Here is a 25,487-nt window from a genome sequence, read left to right as displayed (position 1 = left end):
GGGGAGAGGGGAGGGAACCTCCAGCGGCTCCGCTGCACCTCCGGGCCGCTCTCGGAGAGTCCTCTGAGGTTCCTGCTTTGGGGTGACACCAGCCGAAATGCCCCCGTGGGTCTCCACCGCAGGGTTTGCTCGGGGAGGAGAGGCTCCGCGGCAGCCACGCACCCCGAACCCCCGGGAGGGGTTCCCCGGCAGCGGGGACCGCGTGTCCCTGCCTGGGGACCGCGGCCGTGGGTCCCCACAAGGCTCAGCCCCAGCCCCGAGTGTTGGAAGCACACAGGGTCTGACACCTGTGGGGTGACACGGGTGTACACGGGCAGCCTGGCCCGGCTGGGGTGCTCATCTCAGACCCCCATGATCGGGGTTTTCACAAGCCCAGGGCCTGCTGCCCTCCCCATCAGTCCATCAGCAAAGACTGGCACTTGGGCTCCTCATGGCAGCACCTTCTCTGGGAGGATTTTTGGCTTCTTCTCGAGAGGAGAGGCTCATGAGTTGCTGCCCTTTAAACAGGGAAATGATGAAAAACCTGCTTGTGAGAAGGGGAAACAATCACCTCCCCTGCCTCCCTGAACGGGAGACAAGAACAAGGAAGGAATTAAATATTTTTCTCAAGTCAAACAATACAAGGAGCTGTGCAGAAACCACTGGGCCGTAAGCAGAGTGAAAATGAACTTATTAAACCATGAGATGCTCGAGTCTCTTCCCGTGTGCCACAGCCAGACTAGGCACTTTTGGGGTAAATTACAGAATTTTGGTGCACTGAAAAGCACTAAAGCCATCAGGGCCCCGCTGGGGCAGGGTACACCACGGGTCTTTCTTCCAGCCTTCACCCTGGCTGGGCTGGCACCGGGGCAGCGCTGGCAGAGCCCCGGGCAGGGTGTTGCTGTCAGGGTCGTTAACAGCAGCAGTAAGTTTAGCCGGGGCACTCGCTAATCTGGGATTGACAGCTGGCCCCACACGCCTGGCCCGGCCTCCCGCAGGCTATTTAAACCCGATATTAATTTGTTTAATGTCATCAGCAGTTTGGCGTTACCGCAAGGAGCGTCAAGCAGAGGGAGCTGGAAATGCAAAGACTGGGAGGAGCGGGGGGCTGACAACCATGCGATGGCTGCTCTCCTCTCCCCAGGGATAACCACAAGCCATGAGCAAGTCTGGCATCCCCTGACCTCCACCCCCTCTGGCAAGGATCAGCTGGACCGATGTACAGCCCTGGCCCCTCACTCCATCCTCTATTTGCCCTCGCCCCCCACACCTGCCCAGCCCCTTCAGTTCTACCCAGCAATTCCCTCAGTAAATCCTCTCCCAGCTGTGGCTCACGCCGCGTTTATCCCAGCCAGGAGAGCAGGTCCTGGCCGGCATCGCCAGGGCTCAAAGGGCCGGAGCTGGAGTGACACGGAGGGGTGGGAGGGAGGGAGGGAGGAACCGAGGTGTGGGATGCTGCACTTCGTGGCCGAGCCTTTGAGGCCAGCTGGAGCAGGGGCTAATTGCAGGTGCTGATTACAGCCCCAGCCATTTACGCCTCCGGCCCTCCCTGCCCAGCCCAGCGGATCATTCCAGCTGGAATTTCCCAGCTCTGCAGTGTGGGTCTGTCCGGTGCATAACTTGCTATATTTGTCCATGTACCCCAGAGCTGGCATAGAGCAGCAGCACAAACCCTCCCACAGGCTCCAGACCCACACCCCAAACCCTCCCACAGGCTCCAGACCCACATCTCAAACCCTCCCACAGGCTCCAGACCCACACCCCAAACCCTTCCACAGGCTCCAGACCCACACCCCAAACCCTTCCACAGGCTCCAGACCCACACCCCACACCCTCCCAGAGGGTCCAGACCCACGTCCCCCTCCCAGTGGTGCTGCCCCACATCCCAGGGAGCAAAGCCCATGGCTGCAGCTCCCTGCAACCTCTGCTGTGGGATGAAGCTGCTCACTATTCACCCTGGAGTGGCTCAGAAGGGTACCCAGGGGCCATGACAGCCAGCTCCACCATCCCGTGGGAGACACTAAAAACCCCCAGAGCCAACATGGGTCAGATGCCACAGCCCCTCGTGGTCACCACTTTCCAACACAGGTTGATATCCACACGAGGGACACTCATGGCTGAGCATCCCAAAAGTGTGGGGATGGAATCAGAGGGTTTCTTGTGAAATGGCCCCAGGCCCCAGCCCTCAGCCTGCAGCTCAGCACACAGAGCCCGGGAGAGGCAAATCCCAGACACGCATTAAGAGGGGGGAGCGTTTGTCAGCAGCCGCTGTAGAGCTGGGCTTGCTTGGGCAGGTCTGCTCAAATCCTGCCTGTGGCTTAAAGGATGAGAGAGGGCAGGGAGAACAGGAGGGGGCTCAGCTGGGGCACCAATGTCACCAATTCACTGCGTTCTTTGTGACAACAGACTGCAGGAGCCACAACAGAGGGATCACGCTGAACCCTACCGAGGGCAGTGTTAAATTCTTTGCTGGCTCTTCCCAGCCTTAGACTCCAGAGGCAGCCTGGCAAATAGTGACCAGAACTGGGCAATGAACACATCAGTAAAGGAGGAGGGAGACAGGGATAAAAGCCCAGCCAGAACTGCTCCCCTGCCCAAGCCTGCTGAGCCTTCCAGAGCCTTTCTGGCTGACTTTGTTCACCAAGGATTTAGGGTATAATTTGGGGGTGAAAGACGCCAGATAGGATCAAGACTGATACACCTGGAGGATGTGTATTGCTTTTCTTCTGCTCTGTAACTTGAGCCCCATCAGAAGCAGAAGGCTCCGGCTGAAGCAGCTGCCGGTGGTTCATCCCTGCCGGGCCAGGAAGGCAGGCGCTGACCTTTCCTGCTCCTGAGTTTATTCAGGATTAAGGTAACATATTTTAAGTGCTGAATCCTCCTCCCCCGAGGGGCTTCCCACACAAAGAGAATGGGGTTTGTGGCTTGCAGCCCCCCCATGACCCCCCTGATAAACAGAGACTTGCCAAACTGCTGAGTTCACAGCGCCCACCCAGATCCTTTTTCATTTGTTTTTTATTATTATGCCCCAGTTTTTAAATGAATCTTTCCTGCAGATTTCTGCTATTATGCATTTGAAAGGAGCAAACCTGGGAGCTATGTGTCAGTGGAGGGGTCTGGTGACCATAGGGGACATAGACCCCCAGCTCTGACCCTCAAGGATGAGCCAAGGTTTTGGTAGCACAGCAATGGCCTATGCCTCCCAGCTTCATCATCTTTCCCAGGGAGATGCCTAATTACAAAGGCATCCAGGACAGATCTGTGAATAGGGTGGAGAAACTGGTTGACCTAAAAATATTTAATTATCAAGAAAAGGGGTAGAAATTACACCTGGAAATAGTTTCAGAGAGACAGTGTAAGATTTTCCATTTAATTGGGGGGTCCCCCTGGAAGAGACAGGGCAGAGGGTTCCACCTTGCCATCACACTTTGGTTCCCCTTAGCCCAGTGCAGATTTCCTGGGGGTGGCACAGAGCCCATGTGGAGTCAGCTGGGGTTTGGCATGGAAATCAACTACCCAAAATCTTCTGGATGCTTAATTAGCCAGGGGTGATACTATCTCTGGTCTTTCCCATCAGGTTCTGGCTTAGCTTTGGCCCCTCAGGAGCTGCTGGTGCCCAGGGAGCTCATCCAGGCTCCAGTGCCACAGCACAGGCCACACCGAGACACTCCAGCTGGCATGGAAACAGCCAGATAAATGAAACTATTCCTCATGAATCTGGGGCTGTAGAAAATACCAAAGGTGAGCCAGAGCAGTGTTGTGGGCAAGCTGTCCAAAAGCAGCAATAACTCAGGGGCATGGAAAAGGAAGGGAAGTGAATTTGAGATGAGCAGGCAGTGCCTGCAGTGCTCCAACCGCTCCGGCAACTCCAACAGCTCCAACAGCTCCAACAGCTCCAACAGATCCAACTCACAGGCTGCAGAAGCAGAGCTGGGGGCAGCCCAGGGAGAGGCCATGGTCCTTGTGCTGGAAGGACACACGGCTACAAGCACCAGTCCCTCGTGGCCAGCTCACTCAGAGCTCTGCAGCACTCTGCTCCCAGCGTCACCAGCTCTCCTGGCAGCACCAGGAGCCAATCCCAGGCTGTGGACATGGCTCCAAAAGCCAGAATCCCATTTTCTCCCTCCGCACACCCACAGTGACACCACGGGGTTATGGAGAGGAGAGCTCACTCCGGGAAAGAGGCAGAAGCATGACGAGGGGAGATCATCTCTTCAGAGAAAATTTTATATTGCTTACGACTTACTGTCTGGGAACATAAAACAGTTTAAGCAGCCGACCCTAAATCACAGTGACAGCTCTACCCACAACCCTCCGCTTGCCCTCCCCCAGCTCCCCCCGGCCTGTCTCCCCTCCCCGTTCTCCCGGTTCCTCCCGTGCCCCCGGGCGAGCCGCGCACAGCGGGCACGGAGAGGGGCCCGAGGCTGCGGGCCGGGGGCGATGAGCGGTGTTTCCACCACTGAGACACGGACAAGTCTCTTCCCCGTGGCTGTCACCCCCCGCCAGCCCCCCCGGTTCGGTGCCGGTGCTGTTTGGGCCGGTGCCTCGCACGCACAGCCCGGCACGACCCGCTCCATGCAGCGCCTCTAATCCCTGCTGACAGCCGGGCTGGCAGCGCCTGCTGCTGCGGGATGCTCTCCTCTCTCCCGTGCCACAGCAGGACAGCAGCTGCCTCCCTCCCGGGACCTGCAGAGCCCCCCGGGGGTGCCCAGCTCCCCCTCGTCCTCAGCCCTCCCTGGGGATGTTTAAGACACAGCAGCCCCCAAGTGCTCGGGGGGCAAAGCCAAACCCTCCAAACAGGATTTGGATCTGATGACCGGGGTCAGAGCCTGACCCTGGAGCATCCCCAGCACTGGGCACCCTTCCTAAGGGGACATCACCCCTATCCCAGCACCTCACCCCCTGCTCCGAGCTGCTGATAGAGCTCTGGAAAAGGCTCCTTCAGGCTCAGAGCTCCCTCGGGACAGGGCCCAGTGGGTGCTGATAAATTGGGACGTGCTCACAGTTTAGCTGCTGCTTTGACCATTTCTTCCCCTCCCCGCTTAAAATAAATCCCAGGTTTCCTCTTCCAAATCTGCTGATCTGATGCTACAGGGGAAATTGTGAAATATTCCATGGCTCCGTGTTCCTCGTTGTTCTTAATCCACTCCTAATTAATGTCACGTGTGTCACAGCCCTGAGCTGAGTGGTTGTGGAACACCATTGAGGCAACTTGACAGCAAACCGTCTGGAAGAAAGTGACAGCAAAATCCCAGATTAAAGAGGAAGGGCTCACAACTGCAGGGCTTAAAAACAACCAACACGAGGCAATTTCCTACTAATTTTGGGGGAAATCGCCATTGCCAGCACCACATCTGTGGCACCCCAACACTCCCATGGCCCAGGCAGCCCACACCAGCCCACACAAAGATGATATTTGATATACATTACCTGACCTTGATATATTTTGGCTTGGTCTCTACATTTCTTAAGGCAAAGCCCTTCCATGGATGCAGCTGGAGCATCCACCCGAGTATCCCAGCCCCTGCCATGGGAGGCTCCCACCTCCTCCATGTCCCAGCAGCACAAGAAAAGCCCTGCAGCTTCTCTGTGTCATTTTATAGCCAAGAGCTTAAATTTTAAGGATCTTTTTAAAGTAAGTGTGTCAGGAAAGTACCCCTGAAGCTCTGGCCAGAACTGGGGTGCAGAGCCAGTGGTCAGAGTCCTGGTGGGGAAGGCTCCACAGCACAAGAACCTTCCAGCCAAAGCTGACTGCTTATCAATTCATTTTCTATTTGAAGTTACTGACTCAATAAAATCAGAGATTAATTATGCTACAGCTATTAATCCACAGAAAGCTGGGACAGCAAGCTAATGGGGTATTTTCTGAGGATTTAGAAAGGGAGCAGTTTTCTCTGGATTCATGGGTCAGCACAAAGTTGATGTTCAGGGTCTGGGTTCATATGCTGTGTCTCACAGGTCCTTTCCCCCACAGAAATTTGGGGTTTTTTGGTAGAAAAAGAGCATTTAATGAATCAGGGCTTTTCTGCCAGTTCCCAGTGACAGGGGTAAATCCTCTTCTCAGCCCTCCCAGCTCTGCCCCCGGGAGCCCCAAGGGACACCCCTGCACCCCATCCCTATGCTCCAATGGGAAGGGAGAAGCCTGGGAGTGAGGAGAAGGAAGGAAAATGTATAATTACCCAACTGAGGTTCTTCAAATTATTCCTGATCCCAGCCAACATCTTTAAGACATGAAAAAACCATTATATTTCTCCCACTGAGATTCCAGGTTATTCAAATCTGATCTGAAAAGCTATTTTTGCTCATCTTTGCTCACAGCTGAAGGGAGCAGCCGAGGCCAATGGAGCAGGAGGACTCCGTATGTTTGTCCTTCATAAATTCACTGAAGCTTAAAATCTGAACCCTGGTGCTGCTTGGGCACAAGATATTGATCAGCACCTGGCAGATGCAGGTCCAGCCAAATGGATTTAAATCCCCTTTAACACTTAGGCTGGGCATGGATGTGCCATTGGGAAGTTTGGGAGAGCCCGATGTGCTGCTGGTGCACCCAGAGATGGACGCTGTGAAGTGGCTCCCATGACAACCAGAAACTGGCCTGTCCCTGCTAAATTTGTCCAAAAAGTCCCAAAGGCAGGAGAGCAGCAAACTGCTGCAGGAGGTAAGGAGGAAAGAAGAAAGAACAACTTTTCCTCTGGTATTGCTGGAACAAGTCCTAGCAGGCACCTGGGCACGGCTGGGAGCTCCACCAAGGGCAGATGTGAGAATGTCCCAGCCCTGACACAGTGGTGACACGACCTCCACACCCCGATTAGTCCCAATTAGACCCTAATCCCACATGTTTGCAAATTATTTAAATCAATACCTTGGGATTATTGCAAACAAAGCCCTGCTGAACACCGCTGAAATGGATTGGCAGCCGTTTGCTGGGTAATGAACAGCTGAAAGGCTGCCACAGCAGTGGGGGAAGGAGGAGGGAATGCAGCTGAGCAACGAGATGCCAGAGCACACAGAGCAAGGCCATGGAGAAGGACCATGGCCCAGGATCACGGAGCAGCATCATGGAGTGGGATCACACACCCTCCAGACTGCCCATGGTCAGAGCCACCAGCTCCCCTCCCTCTGCTGCTCTCCACACCAAGGCACGCCTTTCCCAGCTGCTGCTCTGCGTGGTTTTCAGGAGTTGTCTCTCAGCAGGGCTCCCCCAGACCAGTTGAGAGCACAACCATGGACTCCTTGGTCAGTGCCACAGGCACTCCCAGCCTCAGGCACCGAGACCCCAGCTCTGCAGGAGCCATTCAAGGGGAGTGGGTTCCCTGCCAGCTGCCAAAATCGGGGGGTTCATCTGGCACCACTCTGAAGCCCAAGACAAATCCACCAGCAGCTGCCAGCCCCCCTGACTCCCAGAGCAGCCCAGGCTCCCCCAGGGTCCCCATGTCCCCTGCTGGGGGCCCCGCTCTCTGCTGCAGGCCCAGTGATGCTGAAGCTGTCACAGCGATTTCTCTGCTCATCTCAAACCTTTCTGCTCCCAAGCACGCATGGACAGACATTTCAGTGGATAATTGGGAAAACCAGGACCTTTCCCTTTGCAAGGAACTGTTGTTCCAGGGCTGTGTTGCTGCGGGGGGGGCAGCACCGGGCAGCCAGGGAGAGGGGCAGGGTACAAAATGCCACGGGATACTGGAGAGGACCAAGAGCTTATGACACCAATCAGCCCCAGGGCACAGCTGCCTCCGGGTGCTTTGGCCCTGCCTTAGCATTCGGACTGGGGGAGCAGCTCAGCAGCCTCCAAAGCCAAGAAAAGTGGTTTGAGTTGGGCTCGGGGTTTGTGTAAACCCTCCTGGCACAGGAGATGCCTGAACAGCGTGTCCTTCCCACAGACCCTGGCCAAAGGGCTACGAGCTGCTGTCAGCTCAGATCTGCCTGGGAAACCAGAGCCTCATGCTCCAAAGGAAAGTGCTTCCCACTGCCTTTCAGGGAGATGTGGGCTGGCAGGGCCCAGAGACAATGCGCTGGTAGCAGCGAGCACAAGCTGTTCTTTATATCTTGTGACTTTTTCAAGACTCTTGTGGAAAGGACTTTTGGGGAGAGCAATGGATCAGGGTGTAAGTTCTGAAATCTTCCAGCTCAGCCTGTCCTGTGATGGGAACCCCAGGGATGATCCAGGAGGAGGGGAAGAAGCAGCCCCCTGTCCGTGCCCCTGCAGCCACTGGTCCCCACTTCAGGATGGCTCAGCCCTTCCTGCTCATTCAGCACCAGACAGTGGTTTGGTTCCCGAGGACTCTGAGAGCAAACTGAGATGGCTTGGGCTCCCTGGGAAATCACAGGCAGTAATTAAATCACTCGTGACCCAGTTGGATTAGAACTGGCATCTGCGGCACGAAAACGTCTTTCATCTGTGGGCACCCTGTATCTAATCACCACCTTCACCATGATTCCATACAGGACAACAAGGACCTGGGATCTGTCTTGCAAAATGAAACTTCTAACAAGCATTAATTTGTTTTTAAGTTGGGGGCTTTCTGATACAGAGCTAATGAATTGTAATGACACTGATTAGCATGTTTGCCAGCGATGCTCCTCTGCAGCTTTGCTCCACGAGATGCCAGCGATCACAGCCTGTGCAGGAACAACAGATCCAGAGGGGAATGGGGAGACTGAGTGGTGGCTGGGAAGCTGCCTTTGATGTAGCTGTAGATGTCATCATGAGACAGAGATTCCAGCCCAGAGGAACATCCCATCTTTGTCTAACTCAATTATTTCACTTAATCCACTGTCGTTGACCTCCCAACACTCCCCCAGTGCTGACACACCACTGGAGACCTGTGTTAGCCATTCCTGTGTGTGGGCTGTGCCAGGCTGAGCCCAGCCCCTGAACAGGCAGCTGCCCAAGAAGGGGTGACTGCTCCCAACTGCAGGCAGATGCATTTTCTCAGCACCTGAAGGTAGAGGTCTGGCTGGTGAAGGGCTCCTAGAGGAGTGTGATGAGGCAGGGCAGGGCTTCCCCAGCACCCCATCGCCCTGCCAGCCCTGCCTGTACCCTCCTGCCCATCACTGCAGCCCAGCCAGGAGCTTGTCCTGCGCTTGTCCTCAGCTCACTGGCCCCCTTTGCATTTGGGGGTGACACATATGGCACTAAGTACCCCCAGTGCCAGCGGCACGGCTGGTGCAGAGGGGACACAGGAGTCACATCAGTCAGTTCCCGGCCACCCAGGGCACACCTCAAGAGACTGGGAAAAGCTCACAGTGACAACTCTGGAAGTGACATTTTTAACCAAAAGTGCAGGGGAAGGTCAGCTCCGGCGGGAACAGGAGGGACAGGGAGGTGCAGGGAGCAGCTGCTGCCTGTAATTTCCCCACATAAGCAGATCAGAGCCCTGCACTGTGCCTTGCCCGGCGGAGCGGAGGCCCCAGGGCTGCGACACTGGCAGAGGTCAGGGACGGTGCAGAAGCACAAAGAGCAGACTGGCATGCTCCAAGATTCTTTGGCTCAGTAGGAAACGCATCCCTGGACAGCCTCCCATCAGGCCACAACCAGATCGAGGGGAGAAGCTGGAAGCTGCAGGCTGGAATTTATGAGCCCTATCCCCATTAAAATAGCCGGCGATATTTCCATCTGTCAGTAATGTTGATGAAGGGACCTGCTCCTTTGCATATCCCAGGCCTTACCCAAAAAAACCCCAGCACCAGTCAGGGCAGGATTTGGCACACAGATGACTACTGCCATGCTAGGAATTTATGGCTTCAGCCTGCCCAGTCTCTAGTAAGCACAGGATCAGGGAACCATATAATCTTTAAGGTCCCTTCCATCCCAAGGCTTTCTGTGATTCTATACAATTCCCTGCTAACAACAAACCCTCACAGCCAAAGGCTCAGGCAGAGCAGGTCAGCCATGGTGACAGGGTGACATTTCTGGGCACATTTCCCTGATTTTGTGCATAAAATCTGCAGCAGCCAGCTGGGCCCAGCCAGGTGAATGCTGGCAGATGGCACAGAGGGTAAGTGAGTCCTTGCCCTTGCACAAGCTCCTGCCCAGCAGCACGGCACCTGCACGTGCCAGTGTTCCTGCCGTGTGCCGGCATCCCTGCCGCAGCAGCCAACAGGTGAGGAGCCTCAGCACCAACATCTAAGCAGCATTTTGAATCAAACTCAGCACAGATACAGGAGAAGTGCACAGCAGGAGCCTGGAGGGACACGGTCAGGTTGGCACCAGGAAAGCAGCATCCAGTAGCCCAGCAACTGGCAGCTACTCCAACCTTGGACACACATGTCCCTGCTGCACAAACTATCCAGGAACCCAAGAAGACACCCACAAAGACAGAGCAGCAGCAACCTCACACAGACAGACCCACGTGTGTCCATCCTTCTGCCTCTTGGGCCCCAAAACCACTTGAGGACTGGCAGTGACAGCTGGAGGAAGCCCTGAAGTTCAGGTAGGCCAGCAAGTGACAGATGCCAAGGACAAAATAAAGCACTTCCGAACTTTCCACGAGCCCAACAGAGCAGCTGTGCCAGAGCAAGGGCAGCCTTTGGGCAACCTTGACCTGCTGGGTGGGCTCCTACCTTGGGCTGCTGGCATCTTCCCCTTGTTTAGCTGCTTGAGGCGCTTCTGGTGGGACTTGCCGTTGTAGTGGATCTGCGCCTGTGCGGCCGAGTTGAGTTGGATATTGCAGACCTCGCAAAGTGTGAACGACTGGTGCTTCTTCTCCCTCTTCATGCGCTGCTCGGGCTGGCTGGGGGCGCAGCTGGCCTCCTCCACCAGCTGCACTGCGCTCTCGGGGCTGTGGGATGGGCTCAGGGGTCGCTTCATGCCTGCGGGAGGAAGGACAGACCCACTGTGAGGACAGAGGGACAGGAACAGGTCCCAGGTGAGGCAGGAGAGCCCAACACAGGTCCCACACCTGTGGTGTGTCTGAGTCTGGGAGGATCCCTGAGCAAGTGCAACAGCGTTTGGGCAAGACGACATGAGCAGCAGCATTCCCAGGAGGTTAGTGCTGGAAAATAACCCACTTCTTCCAAGTTTCCAGCTCTAGACGACACTCCTTGTGTCAGGTCAAGTCTCTGTTCGCTCGTGGGCAGCACTGTGGGTTGGCCCAAGGCAGAGTTAGGTACCAACTCTCTGCAGGGAAGAGATTCATCTGGCAGGACTCGTGTGCGGTGAGGTGTCCCAGAGCCTGTCCCCACCACAGCAGGAGAACGAGTGGCACTGGCACCACTGGCCACCAGCAGGTCCTGTCCTGAACACGGGGCTCTGTGGGACCAACTTGCAGCAGGAGCGGGAGCCCCAGACCCGCTCAGCGACAGCACAGAGAAGAACTGCCCATGGAGAGAGCCTGGGGTCAGCTGGGGACAGCCCTCCGGGCGGCCTTTGCTTTGCAGGGACACTGTTCCTGCTGCCCGACCCCGAGCTGGGGATCGGTGGGACATCCAGAGCAGCCTCGGAGGCGCGAAGGTCACCCGAGCCCTGTGATCCAGTTACCACCTTGGAGCCGGCAGCTGCGGCTTACGAACACCCGCAGGCACGAAAAGGGGCCGAGGCAGGGGCTGCGGTGTCTGTGGGTGGCCAGGCAGCACCCAAGGGTGCCCTGCAGGGATGTCCCCTCGGCAGGGCCGCATGGGGACCGTGCGGGCTCGGCCAGCGGGGACCGCAGCGGGCGCTTTGGCTCGGGCGATGGGCTGCCCAAAAGCCCAGAACCCCAGAACCCGTGTCCCCCAGCACTCAGCATCCAGCAGGCTACGAGGGCTCGGTCCCCGGGCCCAGCGGGGAGCCGGGCCGGTCTCGGTTCGCTGCAGCCCCGGGCGCGGCCCCGCGGTGGCGCCGCCGCTCCGCCGGTCCCGAGCGTGGGTCCCGCACCGGGGACAGCGGGGGGACAACGGGGAGAGGGGACTGGAGGGAGAGGGGACAGCGGGGACAGAGGGCAGCGCGTTCCCGTCACTGGCACCGGGTGTGCGCCCCCCTCCTCAGCGGGACCCATCCTGCGCCTTCCTGCACCCCGAGTGTCTCCCTCAATCGCTCTGTTCAGCCAAAGGGAGCGGGAGGCTTCCCCGCTAGCTGTTAAGAGAGCTGGAGGCCTTTCCCAGGATAACCATTAGCAGAGCAGCCGGAAAGCGGATCTGGGAGACGATCAGCACCAGGAATGTGAGCCGGGGCCCCAGGGACACGCGGCACGCCGGTGGGGACAAGCCAGCCGAGGCAGGTCGCCGGGTGCCCTTGGCATCCTCCCCCTCCCCGGGTATTTTTAATGCAATTACATCCCAGGACGCAGAGCTAAAATTGGAACATTATGTGGACAAAGTATCCCCAAAGTCTCCCTCGTCTTTAAAACGGGCACTGCTGTTGCTCTGATTAGGCAGCAGCTCCTGTGCCGGCTCCCGGGGCAGCGTTTGAAGGTCTGTCCTAATTGCACACACACTTGTTGTCTCATTCACTTAATTTCTTCTGTGCCTGTTCTGCTTCTCAGGTGTCAGGGCCACAATCCGGGTGGCTCATGGCTGGGACAGGTCACGGGACAGGTCATGGCACATGTGCAGGCTGGCAGGGCCCTGACGGCTGCTTTGGGGCAGATTTCACCTTTTCAGCAAAGCCTTGAGGAACTTCTGCCCCGGGGGGTGGGGGGCTGTTGCCTTTCACAGGAGGGAAACTAAGGCAAGGTAAAGATTAAGTGACACCTCCAGGGTGACTCAGGGGCTCTGAGCCAAACCCAGCTCAGAAGGCAGGGTCAGCACATCCCAGCTCCACCACCCAGCCCACCCCAGGACCGGTGAGCTCAGGCTTTTGTCTCCTCCATGCAGGAGGATCACAAGCAGTTACAAATTTTTGGGTAGTCTTCCCAAGGGTTCTCCTGGATGGGGGAGATGAGCTGACCTACCACTGCCCAGATTTGACCTGGCTGATCAGCATCGAAGACAGGACCCCAATGACACTGGTGCCTTAAATTTTAGCTTTCATATTTTTCATATTCTTCACTGCCTGGGTGTGTAGTTTTCACAGCTTCACATTAAGTGTTAGTGAGCTCTCTTCACAGAGTAGGTAGACAAAAAAATATCTTTTCTAGCTTGGTATCAAGGACAAGCATTAGAAGTTTCAGGCCCAAAAGCAGAAACAACAGTGGACTGAAGAGAGAAAACAAGAAGATTGGGACTTCATAATCTGAAGCTCTAATTGGACAATTAACCCAAATATGCAGATGGACCAAAACTTATAAAAATGTGAGACCTCATGACCGGTCATTCATTTTGTGACCATTTTTAGGTCCATCTTTGGTGTACCCCTGGCCAGGCTTTTGTACTGCCCAAGGTGTATCCTTCAAGGCCTTTCAATAAATACCTACTTTATTCTTAACTCTGTCTAGCCTCTGTTCCAGGTCAGCCTTCTCAAGGCATCAGCACTCTGCCACCTGAACTTCTTGCTGCCCTTCCCTCAGAGCCAAGGGCTCTGCCAGCCTCACAGGGATGTCCCTTTGGCTGCTGATTTTTTGAAGCAGACCCATGCTGGGCCATCCTTTACTCAGCTCCCGAATGCAAAGCAAACTCCAGAAACCACAACTTCCCACTCAGGCTGCAGTCTCTGGAAGTGGCTCCGTGCTCACACACACAGTGCTGAAGCTGCATCCCACAGCATCCCACAGCATCCCAGAAAAGCTGCTGGCTAGGCATGAGATACATCAGCAGGGCAGTGGGGTTCTGGCCAAGCTACAAAATCCTGATGAGAGAGCAGGTTTGATGCAAGTCAGGTCCTTCTCTCATTTCCTGTATTCTGGATAACCTCGGGGCAGAGCCATGAAGGCCACCTTGGGCACAGGGAGTGCCTGGACAGAGGTTCCCATGCACATGCAGCCTGAACATCTGTGCAGGGATGTTCTCTCAGTGTCCTACCCCAGCAGGGACCCTCCTGCCATCAGCACCGCTTTGTGTCCCATGGGACTTTTATCTGAACTCAAGAGAGCACAGACAGAGCACAACAGAACACACAGGACCAGAACCTCTCCCCAGGTCAAACTGCATTTGCCACGGAGCTGAGAGGACCTGACAACAGCTAATTGGGAGATCTCTCCATTCAGTGATGTGGGATCAGGGAAAGCACCACCTGAACAGAAAGTGCATGAACCTGGTAAGAGAGCAAGAAATCTGAAGAAAAAAATATCTTATTTGAGTTCACTAGGTTACGTTCTACTGAACCCACCATCCTTGCCTCCAGTTGAGTGCACACAAAAATAAAAGCAGCAGAAGTAAAAGAAAGTGTTGGTATGAAAGTGGCCACCAACAGTTGTCACAAAATTCCCTCAAACCCCCTGAGTAAAGGCCACTTCATGGTCCCTGTTCACATCTGTAAGGACCCTCAGGAAAGCCAGAGCTGCCACAACACCTCAGCCAAGCACAACTCAAATCACTGCATCCCATCACCTCCGGGTTTGCACCACTGGGCAGCTCTGTGATCCTGCCACTGCCACGCATGTTTGCACCAGGGCCTGTGGCTGTGCCCCCCTCCAGAGCCAGCAGCGAGCCCCAGACCCCCAGCAGCAGCATCCTGCCTCCTCCCAGACCCCTCACCACCAGCACAGGCCATTTCCAGCCCTCCCACCCATCCGGGCTCGGGATACAGCGATGCCTCTGCAAGGCGGCACCTGGTGCCCCAGGCTGGCACAGGAGGCTCCTACCTGGTGCTGGTGAAGGGAAGGGTGAGCCCTGCCCTTGGCACCGCCGAGCCGAGCCGGCTCCTGCCCTTGTGCCACCGCCCTCAGGGCACCGCAGCCTCCCCTGTGCCCGGAGAGCCGCAGACACTTGGCTCGTATTTCAAGGAGCGCTTCAAATGCGGTTCGATCGCCACTAAATCAGCCCTCATCAGCAGCCTCCGGACGAGAGCCGGCACGTCCGAGCTGGTGCCTGGGGCTCAGCAAGATCCCCAAGAGCCCCGAGCGTCACGAGGGGCAGCGGGCGCCAGCTGGCAGCGGCTGGCACTGGAGGAGCCACCTTGGGCCAAGCGCGGGCGGATGCACCTGGCAGCAGCTCTCAGTGACAGGGGAGATGGGGGAATGGGGCAGCTTTCCCGGCCTGCCCCGAAGGTCGGGCCCAGAGAATTCCCTGTGTAACTCCGGAAAGAGGCACTGGCTGCTGGTGGGGGGGTGGGAAGGCTGCTGGCCTCACTGCAATGAGTGCAGGGGGCTCTGCCCCGGACATGGAAGTGGCCCAGGGGACTTGTGATAGCATCAGGAGATGCTTCAATGGCCTGGCCTGAGAGCTGAGCAGATCCAGGCAGAGCGCAGGTTTTGGAGGGGCCTGGACATGCCTGCAGCACTTGCAGCATTTCATAACACTGCATCAAACCAGCTGCCCCCCCAGCCCTGACATATGCTCCGCTAACGCCAGAGCGAGGCACATTTCAGGATCAGTCCATAAACCATCCCTTGTCAGAGCAAGGATTAGTGGGAGCTGTCTCTCCTCAGGGGCTGGGGACTGCAGGCTGGCTCCTGGCACAGGGCTCAAACCACCCACAACCCTCAGTTCTGACCCCCTCAGATGCCCGGTTCTTACCCTCAGAGGCTCTCCAGGGTTCCCCTCAGCCCCGTTCCCACACACTGAAGGGCACTGGGACATCCTGCAGCCTCTGGGGAGGGCAGGGAGCATCACACGGAGCACGGTGCCGCTGCGCCTGTCCTTCCTTTGCACATCAAGATCATTAACACCGCAGGGCTGCGTGTCCCCTGAATCAGCACATCCCAGCCCTGTTCCCGGGCACAAGGACAGCTGAAACCCAGCTGAAGGAGATGCCATGGAGGGAACAATGCTGCTGCTCTGCATTTCCAGCAAGGAAACCTGGGCAGTGCCACCTGCTCTCAAAGCAGCAGGGACAGCAGCAAAGCAAACAGAGGCAGGGAGTGTGACATTCTGCCCCAGGGTTCAGCCGTAACAGCGCAGGGAGCGGTGGCAGAGGAAGGACTGGGGCTCCAGGATTCATCACCCCCACTGGCCATGCATGCCCAGCCTCTCTGCTGGGTGAGGAGAACCTGGCAGGATCACAGCATCCTTCAGGATTCTTGTGGTCAGCACAAAGATTAGGGCAGAGCCACGTCTCACAGAGCCACCGTGTTCTCTTGGAAAATGAAATCCAGAGAACCAGGTGATGCACAGTCTGAGCACCTCGTGCCCCCCTCGCTGTTTGCTGAAGCTGCCACAGGGAAGTTCCCAGAGAAGATGATTTTCCACAAGTGCAGGATCCAGAATGAGATCCAGGCCAGCTCCTGGGGAGCTGCCACCCCCACTGCAGGCACGGACAGCTGGGCCAGCAGCGGTGCCGCTGGAGGCACCACGCCACAAGCATGGAGCACCATGGTGGGGGCAGTGCCAACCCGTTCCCCCACCCACCCGTGGCAAAGCTGAGGACACCCACCATGAGCACTTACAGTGATGAGCAGGGTTCCAGCAGGTCCCACAGCAGAGGTGGGCACAATCTTCCCTCCCAGCTCCCCTCAGTTCCACATCTGGGTCAGGAGCTTTTCAGGGCAGAAACTGGCTTTTAAGTGAATTTGTGGAGAGCTGCTGGCTAATGGGAGATCTCCAGTTTAAGCTGGAGCTCTCAAAGGCTCCTCTATTACAAGGCAAATTAAATATTTGATAGTGCTAAGCAAGTGACATTTGCAGTCCGGTCACACCAGGGGTATCAGATAGAGATATTTGCAACGGGATCTGTTTAAATCCATGTAGTGCTTTGGATCCGTCCAGCAAAACAAACCCAGAGCTTTATTAAAATCAACGTTATCAAACACCCTGCTGGGGGAGGCTCTGGAGCCCACATGGTGGGGCTGGGGGGCAGCTGAGCCCTGCTGAGCTCTGAGGCTGCAGTACAAGTGCAGCTTTGGAAGGGATTTTTCTTTAAAATTTAAGAGTAGCAAGAGAATTATCCCTACCTGTCACTGTGGGAGGGAGATTCTCTGCAGCAGAAAAAAGGAAAAGCACTGACCCAGACCCATATGGAACCTGTTTTCAATTGGATCTCTTATATATGAGAGATTTTTGATACCTGACACCAGATCAGACATGCTCACATGCCAGATCCATCAGACACGTTCCAGAAACTGCCATGAAGTTGTTCAGTGTGACAAATTCCCTTCCTCAACTCAGCAAGGCTGTATGGAAACACAGTTTGTCAAAGTTTAACAAAACTTTCATTACCTTCCCTATATAAAGGGGCTTGGAAACACAAAGGCTGGAAAGGAATTTCTGCATCTGTCACAGGAGATGTGACAGAGTGACACAGAGTCCAGGCAACTTGTTGACAGTGAACGCCCTTCACGGACAGATTTGGGGAAGATTTCCTTACCAGCACATGGCTCAATCCCATCAGCTGTGGTGGGAGGAGGCTCCTGAGCGCTGTCCCAGGACTGCTCTGGGTCTGTCCTTGGCCCAGAGCTCTGGGAGGATGGGTCCAGGGACAGCCAGACACCCTGACATGACTCCCCAGTGCCAGCCCGATCTGCCCCAGTTCCATGGCACTTGTGGTGCTGAAGCTCTTAAACCTCCCAGCTGCTGGGAAAAGTTTGCAAAAGCATCTCGAGCTGAAAGGTGGATGACAAGTAAAAAGAACCCCGAATTTATTGTTTTCTCAGAATTTAGAGTGGGAGGAAGGAAAATGGGACGACCCATGATTTTTTAATGCCTGCAGTTGGCAGCTCCATATTTAATGTGACAACATCCCTTTAAGAAAAATATGTTCGTACACAAGAAAGAAAATAAATTGGCAAAGCAATTTGCTTTCAAGCTAGGCTGACAATTCCCCACTCCAACGTTTTACTGCAGACTCGGGTGAGCCACAGTGGCCGGCACTCCATGCTGGGCAGGGATCATCTCAGAGGTTAAGGATGCTTCACTGGGTGACAAGCCCATCTGGGAGCAGTAATTTATCCCAGAGATGGTGTAAAGAAAGAGTGGAAGGAATAATTCATTGTGTGTGAGGCGACAAGGAGACTGTGCTGTCATGTTACCACACTGACAACTCCCCGACACAAACAGAGATGCTTGCTACGGAGCCTGAACCCACACGATCAAAGGGGCTCCTGCATTTGGGGTAGGAAGGGATAAAAAAAGACAGGAAGAAAGGAAAAGAAGAGCTAAATCAAAGCCTTGCTACCATTTCTTATGAAAGAAACTTGTGAGAAATGCTCTTTGCAGAGCAATTAATCAGCAGGATCTGAGGCAAGCGCCCAGCAGGACCCACTGCTGCCGCCCTGGGGCTGGGGAGGAGCACCCTGGTGAGGGATGGGGACGAGCAGGCAGTGGCAGCAGGAAGGACCTGCACGATAGGGGACAGCACGATGGCACCGGAGCCATGGGGAAGAGAGGAGTCAGCCACCAGGGTCCAAAACCATCCCTCACTTCTGCATTCCCCTCAGTTGAGGCTTGGGGCTCCCCAGAATGATGCTGCACACCCAGCACCCGAGTCCCTGCTGACAGTGGCAGCTCTGAAGTCAAGCCCCTGAAGCTTTGGGTTTGGTGATGGTGGTGCCACGCCCAGGGGTGGCACAAAATCCCTGAACCCTTCGAGGTGCTGCTGAGGGGTCCCCAAGAGTGATGGGGGTGCAAAGGGCCTGTCCAAATCCGTGCTGCAGGAGCATTGGCCTCCAGCCTCAGTTCACACCTTGAAACCCTGACTTGTCTGTGAACAGCAGGATGCCAGAGCTGACAGGCAGGGAAATGAAATGGGACAGATGATAATGAATTGCCCACATCCCTCAGTGTCTCCTGGATGTGGAGTAATGAAGTTATACACTGCTCACTGGCTGGAGGACAGAAGAGTTTCAGCGCTTGGGTTTAATCAGTTCAGTGACAAGCATGGCCTGGATTCATTCCCTCCTCTCGCCACGGTTTGGTGTCTCCTCTCCTCTCCCAGCTCCTGCCAGCCCCAGCTCTCACTGGGATGAAGCTGCAGGAGCCCAATCGCTGCAGTGTGAGAATCCTGTGCTGTGCTGGAGGTCATGGGTGTCAGGAGAGAAGCACGTGGATGGAATTAGACTGGGAAACCTCTGCTCCCAGAGGGGCAGAGGGCAGCGAGTGTTGGCCGGCGGTGCAGGTGGCAGCTGGACTATTTATTTGGGCAGCACCATTAACGTTATTTAATGAGCTCGGAGGGGTCAGCGTTCCTGTTTGGAAGGAATTCCAAAATGGACTAATGAAAAGTTATTTATCCCCCTGCCGTGGAGACAGCCCCACTCCTGCCTCCCTCCTGCTCGGTGGCGCTGTGCAGGAGAGATGTCCCTGCTCGCTCTGTGCTCACCTGCCTGCCACACGTGCATGGCACTGCCATCCTGCCACGCTGTCACCGGAGAGGACCTGGCACGGGGGGGGACACAGCCGGGCTGGGCACGGCTCACATCGGCGGCTCGTGTGACCGGGGAGCAGCACCGAGCCCCGGCTGGGCCAGAGGCCGCTCCTTCCCTGGCTTATTCCCAGGATGGAGCTGGATGCCGGGCGCTCCGTGGAATTCCCGGCAATGGGGAAGGCGGGGGAGAGCGGCCCGGGCAGAGAGGCTGCTGACAAGTCCCTGCCGCACAAAGCAGCCCATCCGTGCCAAGGTCCCTGCGTGGGGACGGTGCCAGCTCGCAGCCAGGACGGGAGAGGCAGCCAAGGCACGGCCGGATGAGCTGCAGCGGGGCCGGGATCCCGGTGGGAAGCCCCTCCATCTCCCGATCTCAATCATTGCCGGGGCTCCCAGCTCCCCGGGGCGTGCCGGGGACAGCGGCGAGAGGCTCGGCTCCGCTGGCAGCTGGCGAGAGGTGGAGGCGTTGCTGTTATGAAAACATGCGAGGGCTGTGTCTGAAAACATTGTGAGGAGCCAGCTCCATAAATAGGCCCTTTATGGCTCTTCCCTGTGCTGAGACAGGCTCTTTCACACACGCTTGGCTCCGGCACGGCGGGTTACGGCTAAAACATCCCTGTGTCGGCTGGGGGACACCGGCAGAAGGGACACTGAGGCACAGAGCCCCCGGCTCAGCCTCAGCACCCCTGAGCAGGGGGTGCTACACCGCACCAGCAGCCGCGGAACAGCAGCCAGTGTCCCTCGGCAGGAGCTGCGATACCCCTGGGAGGACAGGGAGCGGGACAGGGAGCACAGGGAACAGGACAGGGAGCAGGACAGGGAGCAGGACAGGGAGCACAGGGAACAGGACAGGGAGCAGCACAGGGAGCAGGACAGGGAACAGGACAGGGAGCACAGGGAACAGGACAGGGAGCAGGACAGGGAACAGGACAGGGAACAGGACAGGGAGCAGCACAGGGAGCAGCACAGGGAGCACAGGGAGCGGGACAGGGAGCAGGACAGGGAACAGGACAGGGAACAGGACAGGGAGCACAGGGAACAGGACAGGGAGCAGGACAGGGAGCACAGGGAGCAGGACAGGGAACAGGACAGGGAGCAGGACAGGGAGCAGGACAGGGAGCACAGGGAACAGGACAGGGAGTGGGACAGGGAGCAGGACAGGGACCACAGGGAGCAGGACAGGGAGCAGGACAGGGAGCAGGACAGGGAGCACAGGGAACAGGACAGGGAACAGGACAGGGAACAGGACAGGGAACAGGACAGGGAGCACAGGGAACAGGACAGGGAGCGGGACAGGGAACAGGACAGGGAGCAGGACAGGGAACAGGACAGGGAGCAGGACAGGGAGCACAGGGAACAGGACAGGGAGCACAGGGAACAGGACAGGGAGCGGGACAGGGAGCAGGACAGGGAACAGGTCAGGGAACAGGACAGGGAGCACAGGGAACAGGACAGGGAGCGGGACAGGGAACAGGACAGGGAGCAGGACAGGGAGCAGGACAGGGAGCAGGACGGGGAGCACAGGGAACAGGACAGGGAGCAGGACAGGGAGCAGAGGGAACAGGACAGGGAACAGGACAGGGAGCACAGGGAGCAGGACAGGGAACAGGACAGGGAGCAGGACAGGGAGCAGGACAGGGAGCAGGACAGGGAGCACAGGGAACAGGACAGGGAACACAGGGAACAGGACAGGGAGCACAGGGAACAGGACAGGGAGCACAGGGAACAGGACAGGGAGCACAGGGAACAGGACAGGGAGCAGGACAGGGAGCGGGACAGGGAGCACAGGGAACAGGACAGGGAGCACAGGGAACAGGACAGGGAGCAGGACAGGGAGCACAGGGAACAGGACAGGGAGCACAGGGAACAGGACAGGGAACAGGACAGGGAGCACAGGGAGCAGGACAGGGAACAGGACAGGGAGCAGGACAGGGAGCAGGACAGGGAGCAGGACAGGGAGCACAGGGAACAGGACAGGGAGCACAGGGAACAGGACAGGGAGCACAGGGAACAGGACAGGGAGCACAGGGAACAGGACAGGGAGCAGGACAGGGAGCAGGACAGGGAGCACAGGGAACAGGACAGGGAGCACAGGGAACAGGACAGGGAGCACAGGGAACAGGACAGGGAGCAGGACAGGGAGCGGGACAGGGAGCACAGGGAACAGGACAGGGAGCAGGACAGGGAGCGGGACAGGGAGCAGGACAGGGAACAGGACAGGGAACAGGACAGGGACCACAGGGAACAGGACAGGGAACAGGTCAGGGAACAGGACAGGGAGCACAGGGAACAGGACAGGGAGCAGGACAGGGAACAGGACAGGGAGCACAGGGAACAGGACAGGGAGCACAGGGAACAGGACAGGGAGCAGGACAGGGAGCAGGACAGGGAGCAGGACAGGGAGCAGGACAGGGACAGTGACTCCGCTGCAGCACACGGCCGCGATTAATCAATGGATTCATCAGGGAGTTGTCATTAATTGAGCAGCTCCTGTGGCCGTGGAGCCCGATGGTCGCTCCGGTGTCAAAAGCCGTGCTTGCGGCAGCAGCTCCTCGCTGCTTTCGGCCACATCCATCGAGCGCGGTGACAGCTCAGTTTGTGCCCCCTCAGCAAACGTCCCCCGCTGTGGGAGCACTGGTGACTAAAGCAGCGGGTGAACGATTAGTGACTCAGCGCATAATTTTGCTCGTTTTGTGCCTTTTATTAGCGCGGGGCGGACAGAGCTCACACAGCAAACTCTCGCCAGAGCTCCATCACAGCGTCCCAGCTCCGGGCACCCACCTGGGGCTGGGGACCTTCTCGCAGGCAAGCATCTGTTTAATGTGGTTCTGCCACGGAAAACAGCGAGAAGAAGCTGGAAAACACTGCCAAGGGCTTTGGCTTGTTCTTCATTCTCCCTTTTATTGTTATCTTTCTGACCTGGGAAAGGGCAAGGGGAGCGCTGCAGCCGCGGGGATCGGGGCAGCCCCGGGAGCCCCGGGAGCCCGGACAGCCCCGGGAGTCCCGGACAGCCCCGGGAGTCCCGGGAGCCCCGGGAGTCCCGGACAGCCCCGGGAGCCCCGGGAGCCCCGGGAGCCCCGGGAGCCCCGGGAGTCCCGGACAGCCCCGGGAACCCGGACAGCCCCGGGAGCCCGGACAGCCCCGGGAGTCCCGGACAGCCCCGGGAGCCCCGGGAGCCCGGACAGCCCCGGGAGTCCCGGACAGCCCCGGGAGTCCCGGACAGCCCCGGGAGCCCCGGGAGCCCCGGGAGTCCCGGACAGCCCCGGGAGCCCCGGGAGCCCCGGGAGTCCCGGACAGCCCCGGGAACCCGGACAGCCCCGGGAGCCCGGACAGCACCGGCAGCCCCGGGAGCCCCGGGAGCCCGGACAGCCCCAGCAGCCCCCGGCAGCCCCCGGCAGCCCCTGGCGGCCCCGGCAGCCCGGACAGCCCCAGCAGCCCCTGGCGGCCCCGGCAGCCCCGGCTGCGCAGCTCACACCGCTCTGGATCTGACCCGGCAGCTGCTTTTATCAAGTGCAAAGCACTGAGCTCTTGTCTTGGCGGTAAACTGATGTCTGCAAACACCAGGTGTCGGCTTGAATTAAGAAGCTCTTTGAGCTGGAACTGCGCTGAGCACCCAGCGCTGGGGTGAACGCTGCCAGAGGAACCTCTGCCTGGACCACCTGCATCAGTCCGGGGACCATGTGAGTGGCTGCATCCCGCAGGCTGGGGAAGTGACACGGATGTGCCAGCGGTTTCCTCTCATCCTTAGCGACAGGGCAGCCACAGCACGGCAGCCGTACGAGCGCAGGAACCCGACATGTGAGAGCAGGTCCAGCCCCGGTGACTCCGTGTCCGGCAGCGCTGAGCTGGCTGTCGGTGTGTCCGCACCTCCAGGCGATCCGTGCAGCAGCAGAGAATGAGGTCAGTGTCCTTGGCACCGCCACCGCACCTGGACGGGTCCCCCTCCATCCAGGGGGATGAGCTGAGGCAGCCACAGGTTCCCCCATGCCACTGGACCTGTGCAATCACACAACCAGTGACGGCCACCAGCCGCTCCCATCTCCCACAGGGAGCTGCTGCTGCTGCCAAATGTTCACCAAAATGTCTCCAAACTCTCTCATGGAGTCAGAGCGACACGGCACCACAGCAGTTTCAGGGGTGGCAGCCCCAGCCACGGCGGAGGACAGCGAGTTGTCACCGCCCTAAAGCAGCTTTGTCTTTGCTTTAATGATTTCCCAGCTGCTTCCCCATTTCAGCCGATAATGGGACTTCACTTTCTATCTGGGTCTAAGAGGCGCTTGCCTTGTTCAGGCTGGAGAAAATCAATTCCCCTCTCACTCAAGTCTTTGCAAGACAGATGAACTGAAGATCGTGCCTGCCTGAGCAAAATATTTATTCAGTCTGGGAACAGATTTACTTTTGAACCTTCTATAAATACAGATGAGGGGCCCCATTTAATCCCTTACCAGAAGACCTAATTTTATTTGGTTTATGTTTTAAAGAATTCTCCCTTTTCCAACGCCTTGTCAGCAGGTGAAGAAAGGCAGGATTTCTGTCACTCGGCTTGGCAGTGGGGACAGCCAGTGGTGCTGGGCAGCCAGTGTCTGATCCCACTGCAGGATGGGGCTGGGTGGGGAGAGGGTGAGACCCCTGCACTGCTGCCTCTGGGTTCTGCAGGGTTTCCTGCTCTGTAACTGATTTACACCCATCAAAGCTCTGCTGGAGCCAGGGAGAGGCCAACTCCTCCACAGAGGCGTCTTTGTGACCCTGCCTGCCCTGCCCTGCCCACATGAGGAGCCCTGTGCTGGGGACAGTGTCAGCAGGGCTATGCACAACCCTCTGCAGCCCCTCAAGACCTGAGACCACCTTCCAACAGACCCATCACCCCCATCTGCATGAGCCCCCCGGGACCAGCCACGCTTTGCTCCACCCACAGCCAAAACAGGCTTCGTGATGCAGCAGGCGCTTCACCACCAACCAGTGCCCCTCCCCATTACCATCCCCATGGGGGGGACACACACCCAGTGCCTGGGGCCGCAGCATCACAGCACCCTGACCCTCCAAGGATCCCACACCCTGCCCTGCCTGCATCATCTGGCACTCCACAGCCAGCGGTCCCTCAGTTAGGGCTGCAAAAAGGTTGGAGTTCCCACCCCTGGCAGGAGAAGGAAAAGCTCCTTGGCCAGCCAGGGGTGGGTGAGCAGTGGGGAGCTGCTCCCAGGGCACTCAGGGGCATCCTGTCACCTGCCAGCATCTCACTGTCACACACCACTGTGTCCTTGCCAGAGGGTTTGCCCAAGTCCCCAGGAGGAGAAATGTTCCCAAACTGAAAAGCTTTCCCAGCACCAAGCAGATGCCAAGAGCCAGCGGGTGCTGGAGCTGATTTTCTGCTGCCAGAACCCACCTTGGCACTTCCCTAGGCCTGAGCCCCATGCCGTGGGAGCAGCACTGGCACTGTGGCAGTGCCAGCAGCAGGCCAGCACTGGAGGTGCAGGTGGCTGCTGGGTGTCTGTAAATCCCTTTGACTCATCCTCTGCCATAGTCAGCATCAGTCAGCACTCATCCTGCCCCGAGGTTCTGGCACTGCTTTGTGCCTTCCAGTGGAAATGGAGCACACAAGTCATCATCTGCCTCCACATCTGGCCAGGAAGGTGAGATTCTGGCACAGGTGTGAACCCTGTAGTGCCAGTCCCAGGTCCCTCCCCGAGCTCCGCAGCAGCTCCTGGCCATGAGTGAAGTCCTGCACAGACTCAGGATGGACAGACCCCAGCCTGGACAAGGGAATTTGCTATTTTCCCATCTGGCATATCCCCAGCCCTTGGAAGACTCCAAAGGCACAGCGTGCTCTGCACCACACTGGCTCACTTATCTGACACACTTACTAAATTGCTATTACACCTGTTGGCTAATTACCTCCTCTAGAAACCAGAGGGCAGGTAAATTTGACATTGACCTGTGCAAACCTGCAGCCCTACAGATGTTGGCTGGGTCTGGGGGGCTCCTGGGGGCTTGGGAGAAGCGAGGGACATGGCTCTGTGGAAGTGTCCTCCTCCTGGCCCACAGCTGCTGCCCCATGTCCCAGCAAGATGGGGAGTGGGGAGCCCTGGGGTCATGATGAACCCCCTGCATCACAGGCTGGGGGTGCCAGCACTGCCCTTCCTGCACCCCCCGCCTTCCTGAGCACAGATTAATCTGGGAGAGCTTTAATCCGCTAAAGCCCTTT

The 25,487-nt window shown here is 57.5% G+C and overlaps 1 protein-coding gene and 1 long non-coding RNA gene across 5 annotated transcripts in view; one reads left to right on the top strand and one right to left on the bottom strand.

The window, feature by feature from the left end:
* The window catches only part of ZNF385C (zinc finger protein 385C), a 60,759-nt gene that overhangs the window by 29,876 nt on the left and 5,396 nt on the right, over positions 1-25,487 (bottom strand). For 2 of the 4 annotated variants that reach the window (XM_086864296.1, XM_086864295.1), the window contains exon 2: positions 10,540-10,788. The exons of the other annotated variants lie outside the window; for them this stretch is intronic. In XM_086864296.1, coding sequence (XP_086720422.1) covers positions 10,540-10,788 — 249 coding nt within the window. The remainder of the gene's footprint in view (positions 1-10,539; positions 10,789-25,487) is intronic. 4 annotated transcript variants of the gene reach the window in all.
* LOC147649185 (uncharacterized) lies at positions 174-5,574 on the top strand. Its single transcript, XR_015279501.1, has 2 exons — positions 174-2,833; positions 3,557-5,574. It is a non-coding gene; the product is annotated as an uncharacterized LOC147649185 (long non-coding RNA).

This window comes from Cyanistes caeruleus, chromosome 27 (genome assembly GCF_971803275.1).
Source record: "Cyanistes caeruleus chromosome 27, bCyaCae1.hap1.1, whole genome shotgun sequence".
NCBI lineage: Eukaryota > Metazoa > Chordata > Aves > Passeriformes > Paridae > Cyanistes > Cyanistes caeruleus.
This window is presented reverse-complemented; position numbering and strand designations above follow the sequence as displayed.